The sequence below is a fragment of the Orcinus orca genome, chromosome 4 (assembly GCF_937001465.1).
Source record: "Orcinus orca chromosome 4, mOrcOrc1.1, whole genome shotgun sequence".
NCBI lineage: Eukaryota > Metazoa > Chordata > Mammalia > Artiodactyla > Delphinidae > Orcinus > Orcinus orca.
In genome coordinates this window covers 37,742,644-37,757,261 of record NC_064562.1, presented here as the reverse complement: position 1 = coordinate 37,757,261, position 14,618 = coordinate 37,742,644, and the positions used below count along the sequence as shown (strand labels likewise).

The window sequence follows — 14,618 nt, the reverse complement described above, 5'->3', positions numbered from 1 at the left end:
CATTGTGACTATAGTTAATAGAACTGTATTGCATATCTGAAAGTGCTAAGAGAGATCTTAAAACTCATCACAAGAAAAGAAACTGTAACTATGTGTAATGATGGATTCTTGCGGTGACCATTTCACAATACATACATGTATTGAATCGTTGCGCACCTAAAACTTATGTCAATTATATCTCAATAAATGGAAAGCGACCAAAAAAGAGAAATGGTGACCATAAATACTTTCATACTGCTACGAAGAAACTATGAAAAAGAAAATCACCTTTCCTTAAATATATATCTACAGATATTTGAGAAAGCAGAGGCATAGGTGGTTAGGTAGAACAGTGGAATTTTTCAGTCACAAAGAATATTGGTCAACCAGTGATTAGTTGTGGATCTTGGACAAGTTATTGTATTTGAATCTAATCTTTAACTCTCTGGTGGTCCAGTGGTCAGGACTCCATGCTTCCACTGCAGGGGGCACGGGTTCAAACCCTAATCAGGGAACTAAGATCCCGCATGCTGTGGGGCTTGGGACTGTAAAGATTAAAAGATTATTATAAAGTGACTGGTGGGACTTTCCTGGTGGCACAGTGGTTAAGAATCCGCCTGCCAATGCAGGGGACACGGGTTTGAGCCCTGGTCCGGGAAGATCCCACATGCCGCGGAGCAACTAAGCCCGTGCGCCACAACTACTGAAGCCCGCTCGCCTAGAGCCCGTGCTCCTCAACAAGAGAAGCCACTGCAATGAGAAGCCGCCGCTCACCAGAACTAGAGAAAGCCTGCGCACAGCAATAAAGACCCAACACAGCCATTAATCAATCAATCAATCAATCGACTGGTGAAGACTATACATTAAACAAATTGTAGTTATTAATACTCCCTATGACTACTACCCAAATTTAAGAAACTCCTTATGGTTCAGATGGACTAAATTCAGCCACAACCAATAAGATAATGGAAAAATGACTTGTTAAAACAAAAACCACCAGAATTTTTGCATTTAAATAGTTTCCTTTCAAAGACCCCCCCTTTTTTTCATACCTATGACTCATGTATTTTGCAACTAGAAGTCTGTACCTCATAATCTCCCTCACCTATTTCTCTCCCCTCTCCCCATCCTCCTCTCTGGCAACCACCTGTTTATTCTCTGTATCTATAACTCTGTTTCTGTTATGTTCGTGCGTTTTGTTTTTTTTAGATTCCACATATAACTGAAATCATACAGTATTTGACTTTCTAAAGATGATACAGACTTCTTTCACTGAAGTTACTATTGCTCAGGGTAATTTTAGAAATCTTCCATTGGAACTGTTTACTTTTGAAAATTTTTTTTCCAGTAGAGGAAAACCTAATTCTTTGAGGGTAGATTTAACCTGTGATAGTCATAAAATATTTTGAATCAAGTCTGATGAATAAACTACATAGGGCCATTATTAAGATTCTGGTCCAAATTAACATATAACTACGATGAGACTAATTCTCTTGGATGACTTACAAATGGATGTTCAGGTTGTTTTCAAAGAGAAGTTTCAGAAAAGTTTTTAGCAATGGCAAGTAGAAAAACATAATTATAGCTTCATGAGGTTACTAATTGGAAGGACAACATCTTAATGCATAAAGAATCTTATTTCTATATAGTACAAGTCTACAATTGCTGAAGAGACAATTGCTCAAATCAGTTGCCTTTAACCTTTAATTTTTGTACAGGTTAACAAAAATCTTCCTATTTTCAGTTAAACATAAAGATCTTTTCTTTGAGGAGAAAAATATTCCAGCAACTACTAAATCAATTTTGTATTTGAAGGATCAAGAATAAACAATTACATAGTTTTGAAAAGATTCTATAAAAGCAATCAAACAATGAAAAGCAAAGTTATGAACACTACATAGGAAGAAGTTCCTACTTATAATAGGTACATGCAACATATTTTGAATCAATAAATAGCAACTTTCTGATCTCAGTACTTGGTAGTATATATGATAATTTATTATTTTGATTTGCTGGAATACTACTACACTAATACATGGTTTTAAGAAAATATTATAGAGAAGTTTTATTGCCACTTGTTTACTCCACATAAAGGAGAAAAAGAGACAGAGTCAATGACACCCCAATATAATTTCTTTAGAAGTCTGATACGAGAAACCACAGAAAACATTCTTAACCAATAAGACATGAATTAGATTCTAAATGCATTTTCTATGATATAAGACATGGAGAAAAAAGGAACAAAACACTCAAGTGTACCATTTGCAAGAGTAGTTTCTGCAATTTCAACAATCTCTTATCTAGGCATTTAACAGCACTGTAAGTTTAAAATGCATTTAGGAATTAAGAGAATGAATAATACTCCTTAGAGTACACAGTTTATTCAAACATTTAAAAATAAATTAGTTACACAGAATATAGTGAAATTAGTCAAAAACAGTATCAAGTAATTTGTTTTTAAAGTGGCAGTACAACACAGTAAAAGCAGTGGCTTTAATAACTATTCGGGAGAATCACACAGAAGCAACTAGAAATACTTTTCAAAGAAATATGCAAATTTTTACTTTTTCTTTTTTCCATTTATAATTTAGAATTTTAGCTCTACTTTATGTCTTTTTGGTAGGTGATCTTAACATCTGAGGTTAAAGGGACAGGCCTCACAATTAAGTAGCCATCTTCTTTGAATATTTCATCCTTCTGTTCCTGTGAATATAATCACCTTTCAGTTGCATGATTCCTTCAGCCTGATTCACATTTCATATCTCAAAGAATATGTTTCTAATAAAGAGACGGTGCATATTGACTCTACTATTAATCTTTTCATACCATTGTCAGGTCCTTCAAGGCTGTGCTTCTGACTACCCACACATGATGTAACAGCCAGCCACATGTTCCATTTACTTCACTTTACTTCCCTTATGAGTAGTTCATATTTTATGGGTAGCTAGGGTACCAACTTAGTAATGTTAGATGACTACTGTATAGATAAAACCAGTAATGGAAATGTAACACCTTCATGTTCCTAAATGCTATACACATGACAAAGGCAGAAATATGTTAAAGAAAAAAACATTTTAAATAATCTTAGAAAGAATACAAGATCCCCTCCCCCACAAAAATACATGTAACACACCAGTAACCATACCTAGACAAGCATTATAATACAAGAACTCCATTAGACATAAGAAATAGCTGAAGCCAGGTTTTGAGCCTTATTCTCCACATCCAGCCAGTTGTAGCCAGTCCACTGAGTGCTACGGAGTTAAATGCTTTTGGGATTGACTGAAATACGGTTACAATTGTACAAGAGAACACTGGTTCAGATCCAGCAATGACTTATGGACTTGCCCACAGGCTGAAAGCAAAAAACTGGGACATTTAAATCTGCTTCACGATAGACCTTTATCTGCTAGCTGAGCCCACTTACAATTTTTTCTTCTTATTTTTTTGATCTAATATATCCAAGGCACTGGCTTTTGGAATGTGGCCTTCTGCCTTACTGTACTGACAAGCCTAGGTTGCCATTTAATAAGGACCATCACAGCTACTAGGCAATGAGCTTCAGGGCTGGACAGATGGAGTAGTGTTCTTCACTGCCCCAGCTTCCTTGTGAACAAGATGACTGACAGCAGTAAACTATACTAAATTCTAAGGCATGACTAAAGGAAAATTTAGGAAGGCCTAAAAGAGAGGTACCAAACTTGCACTGCAAATACAAAATATAGTATTTTAATATTCTTCATAAATATTTATAAAAATATATAACACATATAACAAATAAGCCACTTTATAATGCTGCTAAAACCATGAAGAACTGTTAGATCAGTAGATATATCAATATCCTGGGCTTTAAAGTAATCTAAAGAAATATTTTCAATTAAAGTTCAATAAATATACTGGAGAGAATTAAATATAACAGGAAAAACAGTTTCAATCTTTCTGTTTTTACAATATCTTTTATTGGTAATGATGGACTTGAAGTATTCAACAGTTCAACTACAATCTATAAAGGGTTTTTGTAAAAATGCATTCATTTACTGAAAATAAATAAATCCAGACTCTGTACAGTTTAGAAAAACTATGATGGTGGCAAATAACAAAATAGAAAGATAATAAATCTTGGGTTCAAAATGAAATGACTAAATCAAAGAAGAATGTTAAACATATTTTTGGAGTCTCCTCATTAGGGAGTCATGTAATGGACACCATTCCCTCTCAAGGCTCTCAAATGGGCACTAGAATAATGTCGACTTTAAAGCCTTCTCCTCTAATATCCCCTCTGGTTCAATTTCTGATTATGAAACAAATCCTTTCGGCATGCAATGAAAAAATAAAACTGCAGATTCGTTCAGAGGGAATTAGTTCAGTTAGATCTTTTGGTGTCCTAACAATTCAAACTGAAATTAAGGGCTTCCCACAGCATTCCTATAAGCTTCTGAAAACACAAATAAAGGGCACTCAGAAAGATGAAACATTTTTCCTATTTCTGTAATAGCCAAGGAATTGAAAACTCAACACCTAGAAAAAGCAAGGCATAAATTCATCAGCACCAAGTAGAAAAGATCTTCAAATGGAGCAGGTCTGTTATGTGTCCTGATATCCTTGTGTTGATGAATAGGTTCCAATCTCCCCTCTAGGAAAAATCCACTGCCTAAGGTTAACACCTTTAGGCAAAAGGTAACGCTTAGCAAATGACTTCATTTTACATTCTGATTCATACACACTTTTTAAAAAAAGGAATTTCAAGGTTTTGGCACTCCTTTAAACACATTTTTTTTGGAGGAGAGATGGTTTCAGGTTAGAGTGTCTTCCTTCCCTACTTCATTATTTGTTGAAGTGGGAAGTATGAACTTTATTACTAGGAGTTTCAGCTACCATTTCAAAAGTTGCACTTAGTCACAATACAACAGTTTACATTTAAATGAGACTCTAGTAGTAGTTAAAATTGTTCAAAGGTGGCCATTACAAAATACTGGTAGTCTTTCTTGCCTATCAGATGTTATTAAATTGTTGGTGGCTGGAGTTCAAGTCACATACAGTCAACCACATTACTGGATCCATGACCTACATCTCGAATTTGGCTAGTTAAACAGGCACACACAGCTACACCTGCTCCAGCTCTGCAGTGAGACACAGATCCAACAAGCTCCCACCTGAAAAGATAGAGGAGAAAGGATGTTATCTTAAAACAAATCATGATTTACTTTACTCAAAAGACAAAACAAAAAAATCCCTATTATGGAACTGGTTTTGAAAGATAGTAAGCTATCCCCAAAGTTTTCTATTAACTACATGTAGCAGCATTTTAGCACTCCGGAATAATCTGTTACTGGAAGATCCCATTAAAGTGTAAAGGAAATAAAAATTACCTATTCAGCACTGGATCAAATGCTTCTACTGTATTTAAGTATGCATTGCCATTATGACCACCAACTGCAAAGATTTTGCCCATCACTGTTGCGATCCCCACTCCACCCCTGGGAGTGGTAAGGGCTGCTACATAATCCCACTTGTTGCTTCGAGGATCATACCGCTCAACTGAACTCAGAGGAGAATTATCATCAAAACCACCTATATAAAGAAAGATTTTTAAAATAGCATTATGTTTCATAGAAATTAACCATTAAATTTCAATTCAATAGCTTCTACAAACCAATCTTTTCAAAACATTTTAGAAAACCCCAACATCTATCACTACTACCAACTCCTATTATACATTTACTACAATTCAAGATAATTTAAATAGTATTTTCCTCAATATTAGGATTAAAAATCTTAAAGTGAGAAAAACTAAAGTCCCTATATTTAAGCAGATAATTTAGGAGAAAAAAAACCCACGGACATTCATATAATTTTCCCTTAGCTTCCTAGAGGCAAGCAAGAAAGTACTGAGATTCCTTCTCTTTGTGTGTACATGTATATATTAGATTTTTAAACAGTAAGAAGGCTTGAGAAAAGAATAAACTACACTAAGTCACTTGACCCATTTAGATATGTCAAAGTTTTCCAACTGTTTCCCTTAGTACTATAATCGTAATCATAATTACAGAGATGGTGGACTATGACTGAATTCTTACCAATTTTTGCCAAAACTACATCTTCATGCTCCCTATTCTAGATGACGACAGTCCTCTCTACAGATCATCTTAACAATGTTACTTATTATGTTCCTGATTGTTAAACACAGAGACTGCTATTTTAACAGTGCTTTCCTTTAAAAATATGTGTCTCTTTTTAGGCTCCACCTCAGTCTACATGAGTAATAGGTCTCCCTGATGACTAAGCCTATTTTCCTGAGGACAGAAGTGTTGATATTCTGACAGTCTATTTAGAAACAAGGTCAGGTTAAAAAAAAAAATCAACAAAGTTAACTTCTCCAATGGGTTTAATTTTATTAAATCAATTGAGGTAAAATTCACTGATCGGGAGTTCCCTGGTGGTGCAGTGGTTAAGAATCCGCCTGCCAAAGCAGGGTACACAGGTTCGAGCCCTGGTCCGGGAAGAACCCACATGCCGTGGAGCAACTAAGCCCGTGAGTCACAACTACTGAGCCTGCACTCTAGAGCCCGTGAGCCGCAACTACTGAGCCCATGCACCACAACTACTGAAGCCCATGTGCCTAGAGCCTGTGCTCCACAAGAAAAGAAGCCACAGCACTGAGAAGCCCGCGCACCACAACAAAGAGTAGCCCCCGCTAGACACAACTAGCGAAAGCCCGCGCACAGCAACAAAGAATCAACGCAGCCAAGAATTAATTAATTAAAAAATAAAATAAAATTCACTGATCTTAGTTCATAATTCAGTGACTTTTAACAAATGTAATAGTGTTATCACCACCACAACCATGATAAAAAACATTTTTTCACTGTAACAAAGGCTCTACTTTTAATTATTGCTAATGCTAATGTAGAAGAGATTAAGTTTTTAATACAGGGTAGTTATATTTTTCACGGCCCTCTTTTTCATGGGCTCCCTATCATTTCCCTAGCTAATGCATATAAATTTTGAACAAAGAACTCAAAGCAGAGGAACAGAAAAGGGAGGATGCAATTAGCTTCCTGTACATACAGTTACCTTCAAAGTTTTCTTATTCAAATCAGTTGTACCTGTTTTAAGTAGAACTTGAATGACCAAGAGGGTTTTTATTTTAAGGTTCTACCTGAGTCAGTCTTATTTTTACCATGTCTGTTCTACTATAAGTGCCCAGAAGATTTAACAAGTAACAGCAACAATGATACTCCTGTTGAGATATAACATATGTCAATGCCTGTGCTAGATAGGGAGCTGAGAGAGGTAGCAATGGTGTAAGTGTAAGAACTCTGGGTTCTCACAGACCCTGCTTCAAATTCCAGCCTTGTCAACTTATTTAGGCCTGTGACTATATTATTCACTCTCTCAGTCTCTCACTACCTCAAAGAGCTGCTGTGATGATCGGGCTAGACTGAAAAGGTAAAAAATTATGTTATTTCTCTTCTTCAATACATATAAGCACTGAAATACTCAGTATTACTTCTATTACTTGTAGATGTTTAAGTGCTAACAATATCCCACTCTCTTATCAAGAACTCTTTTAAGTTTTTTTTTTAACATCTTTATTGGAGTATAATTGATTTACAATGGTGTGTTAGTTTCTGCTTTATAACAAAGTGAATCAGTTATACCTATGCATATGTTCCCATATCACTTCCCTCTTGCATCTCCCTCCCTCCCACCCTCCCTATCCCACCCCTCCAGGTGGTCACAAAGCACAGAGCTGATCTCCCTGTGCTATGCGGCTACTTCCCACTAGCTAGCTATTTTACGTTTGGTAGTGTATATACGCCCATGCCACACTCTCACTTTGTCACAGCTTACCCTTCCCCCTCCCCGTATCAAGTCCATTCTCTAGTAGGTCTGTGTCTTTATTCCCGTCTTGACCCTAGGTTCTTCATGACTTTTTTTTTTCCCTTAGATTCCATATATATGTGTTAGCATACGGTATTTCTTCTTCTCTGACTTACTTCACTCTGTATGACAGACTCTAGGTCCATCCACCTCACTACAAATAACTCAATTTCGTTTCTTTTTATGGCTGGGTAATATTCCATTGTATATATGTGCCACATCTTCTTTATCCATTCTTCTGTCGATGGACACTTAGGTTGCTTCCATGTCCTGGCTATTTTAAATAGAGCTGCAATGAACACTGTGGTACATGATTCTTTTTGAATTATGGTTTTCTCAGGGCATACGCCCAGTAGTGGGATTGCTGGGTCATATGGTAGTTCTATTTTTAGTTCTTTAAGGAACCTCCATACTGTTCTCCATAGTGGCTGTATCAATTTACATTCCCACCAACAGTGTATGAGGGTTCCCTTTTCTCCACACCCTCTCCAGCATTTATTGTTTGTAGATGTTTTGATGATGGCCATTCTGACTGGTGTGAGATGATATCTCATTGTAGTTTTGATTTGCATTTCTCTAATGATTAATGACGTTGAGCATTCTTTCATGTGTTTGTTGGCAATCTGTATATCTTCTTTGGAGAAATGTCTATTCAGGTCTTCTGCCCACTTTTTGATTGGGTTATTTGTTTTTTTGAGATTGAGCCGCATGAGCTGCTTGTAAATTTTGGAGATTAATCCTTTGTCAGTTGCTTCATTTGCAAATATTTTCTCACATTCTGAGGGTTGTCTTTCGGTCTTGTTTATGGTTTCCTTTGCTGTGCAAAAGCTTTAAAGTTTCATTAGGTCTCATTTGTTTATTTTTGCTTTTATTTCCATTTCTGTAGGAGGTGGGTCAAAAAGGATCTTGCTGCGATTTATGTCATGGAGTGTTCTGCCTATGTTTCCCTCTAAGAGTTTAATAGTGTCTGGCCTTACATTTAGGTCTTTAATCCATTTTGAATTTATTTTTGTGTATGGTGTTAGGGAATGTTCTAATTTCATTCTTTTACATGTAGCTGTCCAGTTTTCCCAGCACCACTTATTGAAGAGGCTGTCTTTTCTCCACTGTATATTCTTGCCTCCTTTATCAAAGATAAGGTGACCATATGTGTGTAGATTTATCTCTGGGCTTTCTATTCTGTTCCATTGATCTGTATTTCTATTTTTGTGCCAGTACCATACTGTCTTGATTACTGTAGCTTTGTAGTATAGTTTGAAGTCCAGGAGCCTGATTCCTCCAGCTCCGTTTTTCTTTCTCAAGATTGCTTTGGCTATTCCCCTCCAACTCTATTATACAGTAAGTCAAAAAGCAATACAGAGACACTAACTGCCATCATGCATATGAAATACCTATTGGTTTGCTTAGTCAACACAATTCCCTTGAAATGAAGACAAGAAAAGTAAAGTAAAAATACAGAGGTAGAGTTTTAAACATGAAAGATGAAGATGTAAACAAAGAAGCTTGAATATGAATCTTAAGAATTCAAAAGCAAATCTTAGGACTGATTCCACTTGGGCCTAAATGCAATGTAAATTTGTGTCACTGACACTATCATTGTATGTCCTGTAAAAAATTAAACTAGAGAAATATCCACTCACCAACAACATATAAGCAACCATGGAGCTCACTAACTCCATTGCCTGCTCTTCGCTGACCCATTTCTTTAACTTCTATCCATTTATCGAGATGTGGATCATACCTCTCCACACTAGACAGAGAAGCTACTCCATCATTGCCACCTACTGCATAAACATGGTTCTAAATAAAGAAAGAAAAAAAAACACAAGACATTAGATTTTGAATTGATTTACATGCTGTCCTAATGGTAGACCAGAATGTGCAAGAGAGCAGTATTTCATATAATAATCTGGTGTGTAATCAATATCTGCATACTGGAAATATGAATACATCAGACCTTTCCTTATTTGGTTAGGTATGTGACGCAATGCAATCCAGTGAGCAAGCTGCAACATAACTTACCACAAGAGCCACAGACCCAACTCCTCCACGGGGAGTATTCATTGGTGCCACTGTACTCCACTGATCAGATTCTATGTCATATCTCTCAACATCGTTGAAGCAAGTGTTGTCATCTAACCCTCCAATTGCATAAATTGGGCCTCCCAAGGAGGCCAAGGCAATTCCTCGCCTGCAAAAACAATAAAAGACACTTCAGCATTCCATTTGTTTCCAGAAAAAGGGTAGCAAAATAATTGTGCTAATGTACCCATTTATCACATTAAATGTCAATGTGGCTTTTTCCCGTTATTTTTAGATTTATCAAAGCTTCTGAATAGATGGCTACAGGGTTGCCAAATTGTGCAAGTCTATGTGAACAGTGCCCTCTGGAGTTTTATAATGCATAGCCTACACAGGTTACTTTAAACTTAAATGAAATAATAAAGGAAAACCCAACAAAATACTATAAATGGAGTCCAAAACATTCAGTTAGTAAAACACTCAGTTGCATAATTAAGAGACTGATGAATTGACAGAGATGGTCTACTACAGAGGTCAGAAGTCAATCTCATTACTAAATTCACGTAATTGCAGAGCACATTTTGTTGCAGTGTTTCATTACATCACACAAAAGAACATCAATTTTATATTACAAGCTTTATATCACATTGCTTAACTTCTGAAGGGCATCTATTTATCTTGGAACAGAAGAGACTCAGCCCGTGTTAAAAGCTAATTCATCATAATGGTGACTGAAAAAAAAATTATATCAATTTCTTAAAAAACACACTGCAGCTATCAAAAGTTGAACTATTCTAAAATTTATCTGTCACTGACCTGGTATATACTTTGGATAATGTGTATTGCTTAAACCTTACTACCTTGCTTCTTCATCTGTCACCCATTTGAGAAAGCAGTAGACACAACTGATATTAATTTGTCAATATAGGTAATGCACCAAGAACAGTGATTAGCCCATATTCAGTGCTGTGTATTAGCTATTATTATTTCTGGAGAGAACTGCTGCTCTACTGAGATTATAACTCTCAGTTTACCAAAAGAGTATCCTAGGAAAGAATTCTTAAGGATAATGTTGTCATTCATTTTGTGTCCTTAACTTCTTTTCCCTTGAGCATAAAGCAATGACTTACAAAATACTGTGGTTATAAAAACTTTCAGGTGTGGGTGAACACATGCGTGTACACTCTAGAATATACGAGTGTTATATCGTGGCAGAAGTGAGTATACCATATAATTCCCCCCTCCCTCCACTCCCTAAATCACAAGACCATAAGACACTATTGATTATTTCTTACTCCTCAAAACTCTCTTGATTTTTGTGACATCACATGTTTGAGTTTCCTCCTCCATTACATCTCTGGCTGGTACTTTTCAGCTTCCTTTACCAGTGCCTTCTTCTCTATTCTGTCACTGAATTATGAAGTTCCCTAAGGCCTCTTATCACCCTATACTCTCTCTGTAGGCAATTTCATTCTTTCCATAGATTTATAACTCTAATATGTATTTCCAGATATATATACAGCTTCTACTTCAAATCTGTGTGTCTGGATCTTCAACCTTAACTTTAATCTAAGTGAAACTTACTGTCTACCTCCCTGTGCTAGGCAGATTTTAAGATGTCTTCCTCCACAATATTCACCCTCTGGTTTTAATCCTATGATTGTACTACGTTACATGGCAAAGTGGAGATTACCTGAATGAGCTTAATCTAACCACGTAAGCCCTATAAAAGCAGAGAGGTTTCTCCAGCTGGTAGCAGAAGACAGGTCAGAAACTCAAAGAACGTGGTGGATTCTGCAAGTCGCTGCTAGTTTGAAGATTGAGGGGAGCACTTGGAAAGGACCTCAGAATGGCTTCTAGGAGCTGAGAGTGATCCCTGGCCTACAGCCAGTAAAAACAAGAAACTCAGTCCTTCAATCACAAAGAACTGCATTCTATCAATAACCTAAATGACCTTGGAAGTAGTTTCTTCCCCAGAGCCTCCATTAGAGCCTACAGCCTATACCTTGATTTTGGTCTTGTGGAGCCTAAGTGGAAAACTCAGTTACAGTTCCTGGACTTCTGACCTGTGGAACTGTGAACTAATTAATGGATGTTGTTCTAAGCTTCTAAGTTTGTCATAATTGGTTACACAGCAAGAGAAAACTAATATACCCATTAGAAGACAAACAAAAACTTTATCCTGTACACCGTCTTGTTCTTCCTAATGCAGAAAGTCACACCACTATCCATATCCAGTTGTTTAAGCCAGAAACTTAAGGATCATCTTAGCCTCTTCCTTATTGTTCTTTTTACTTCCCACATCTAATTATTATAAACTCTTGTTGACTGTACACTTCTGAACTCTCTCAAATATGTCCTCTTTCCTCTACCTCAACTTCTACCACTTTAGTCCAAGCCACCGTTATTTCTTCGACTAAAAATATTACAATAACCCTTTTGGTTTCCCAGACTGTTTTCACTCTGGTCTTCCTCAAATACATTCTCCATTTCATAGCAGAGGATCTTTGAAAAGAGAAATCTGATTCTATCACTCCCCTACTATCAAAAAAAAAAATGTGTGTGTATTTCAAAGCGCACCAGATTAAAAAATCTTGGCAAACTTGAAAGGCCCTTATTTTTTGCCTGCTATTTCAGCTGTCTGTTGACACTATCCCCCCCCCTTTGATCTGTCAGCCACATGGGACTTCTTTCATGTTCTCTGCTCTCATTCATCTCCAGATTTTCAAAGGCTCTTCATCTCTTTCCATCCACCAACCTTACACCACCCACCACCCACCACTTAATGAGTCTAAATTCTTTTGTTCCTTCAGACCTTAGGTTAAATGGGACTCCACTCTCAAGCATTCTTTACTTACGCTAGTGCTAGCATTACTACCCTTGTAATTATGTCTTTATTTCTATCTTGCCTTTTAGAATGTAAGCTCTATGGAGGTAGGGACCCTGACTGTCTTATTTATTGCTGTTATCTTCAGCACTTGGTATATCCTGTAATGGGCACTTAACCAGTATTTGCTGAATAAATAAATCAACCCCTAGAGATGCTCTGTTAGGATGATGGGTTTCAATAAAACCATACCTTGAACAAACATCAGTATCCATTTTAGTGAAAAGATGAAAAAGAAAAAGGGGGAAAAACAGAAAACCAGGTATGTAACATATGAATATTATTTTGGAATACACACTGAAACAATGATTTGGGGGGATACAAATTATAAAAACAAATAACCTGAGAAAATAAATGCAGTTCTATTATTTTTTATACAGTTGAAAGCTATTGTAGTGCTCAGGGTATATTTTAGAAGATTAAAGAAATTCAACTGCTATTTTGTTAGACAAGTTTCACTCAATTCTCAGCTAAAAACCAGCTTAGCATGATAAGGAGGCAAGAGTATAAAGATTAAAAATGTACTTAAGGATTTTCTCCCCTATTTTAATTCATGTGTTAGAATTTAAACTGTTTGTAGTTACCATGTAGCATAAATCAAGCCCTACTAAAGTATTAAAATGTCATTTATAGATAAGTAGTGTATTTTAAGGCTAGGTTTTCTCCACTAAGATGCTTTCTCCTCATGAGTGAAAAAAAGGCCAAAAATCTCTTTTCAGCCGAACTCTCTTCACATTTCCATCTAAGTTTTCATACTTCTAACACACAAGAAAACTCAGTTAAAAATACTATGTTAAATTAATCAAGAATAGAAAACTAGATGTCAACGTATCCCCATGTGAAAATTATCTTCAGTTGAGCACCACTAGTACATAGGAACGCAACTATTTTTGAAACTTTTCTGAAAATTTTAAATTATTTCAAAATAAAAAGTTAAATAAATGCTCAGGTATGAGTCAAAACTATGACAATCATTATCATACTCAAAGACATGATTCTATTCTTAATTCTCAGGAAAATTTTGAAAGTTATAACGAAGCATCACATTGGATGCTTTAACAAAATGTGTTTAGGAAGGTATTTAAAGTTTCTAAAAATGTAGAGTAAAAAATCAGCCCTTTCAGTTATAGGAAGCTTTCTTTATTTTCCACCAACAAATCAAAATAAATGTCCATGCTCATCTACCTCTTTGTGTTCATTGATGCCTTCATCATCCATTTATTATTGAGAGGATCAAACATCTCCATACTACCTAAATGTTCATTTCCATCATGTCCACCCACTGCATACACTTTACCTGTAAAGTAAAGAAGTATTTTCATTTGTTTCCAAGTAAATAAATTTATATATAATCAATATATAATTAAAATAGCACAATAAATTAACTTTCAACAAATATTCTTCTGTTCAACGTTATGATCAAGTCACTTCAGTAGTCAAATGAAAATAAATGTAAGCTTCTGCTTAATAAAATGCCTGAAACACGCTGTTTTACAAGTTATTTAAATGTTCAAACATTATCCTGCCCTTAGGTTTCCCAACTTTTTATTACTTAGTAGATGAAATCACTAATCATCCTTGCAAAGAATGTTTAATAAAATGAAAAAATGCTCTTGTATAAAGAAAATATAAAACTCTTAATATATCAAACCTTTTCTAAATGAAACAAATAAAAATTGGAACTATTAACATACCAAAATGGTAACTGTGACTATTTAGGTGTCTGGGTTACGGATGATTTTTGTTTTTTATTAAAATATGTTTTCTTATTTCTCCCCAAAGCATTTATACTTCTATAACTGGAAGAAAAGTGACTTTTTAATTCTCCTAACAATTTATCCATGGT

General features: G+C 35.8%; 1 protein-coding gene across 13 annotated transcripts in view; it reads right to left on the bottom strand.

Annotated features, from left to right (window-relative positions):
* Positions 1–2,338: 2,338 nt before the first annotated feature.
* KLHL8 (kelch like family member 8) overlaps positions 2,339–14,618 on the bottom strand; it is a 59,391-nt gene continuing 47,111 nt past the window's right edge. For 12 of the 13 annotated variants that reach the window (XM_033413389.2, XM_049709090.1, XM_033413390.2 and 9 more), the window contains 5 exons: positions 13,958–14,069; positions 9,886–10,054; positions 9,504–9,663; positions 5,349–5,550; positions 2,339–5,132 (listed from right to left, as the gene is read on the bottom strand). In XM_033413389.2, the coding sequence (XP_033269280.1) occupies positions 5,009–5,132; positions 5,349–5,550; positions 9,504–9,663; positions 9,886–10,054; positions 13,958–14,069 (767 nt within the window). In that variant the 3' untranslated portion in view covers positions 2,339–5,008. The remainder of the gene's footprint in view (positions 5,133–5,348; positions 5,551–9,503; positions 9,664–9,885; positions 10,055–13,957; positions 14,070–14,618) is intronic. The other variant, XM_049709093.1, reaches the window with a different exon arrangement.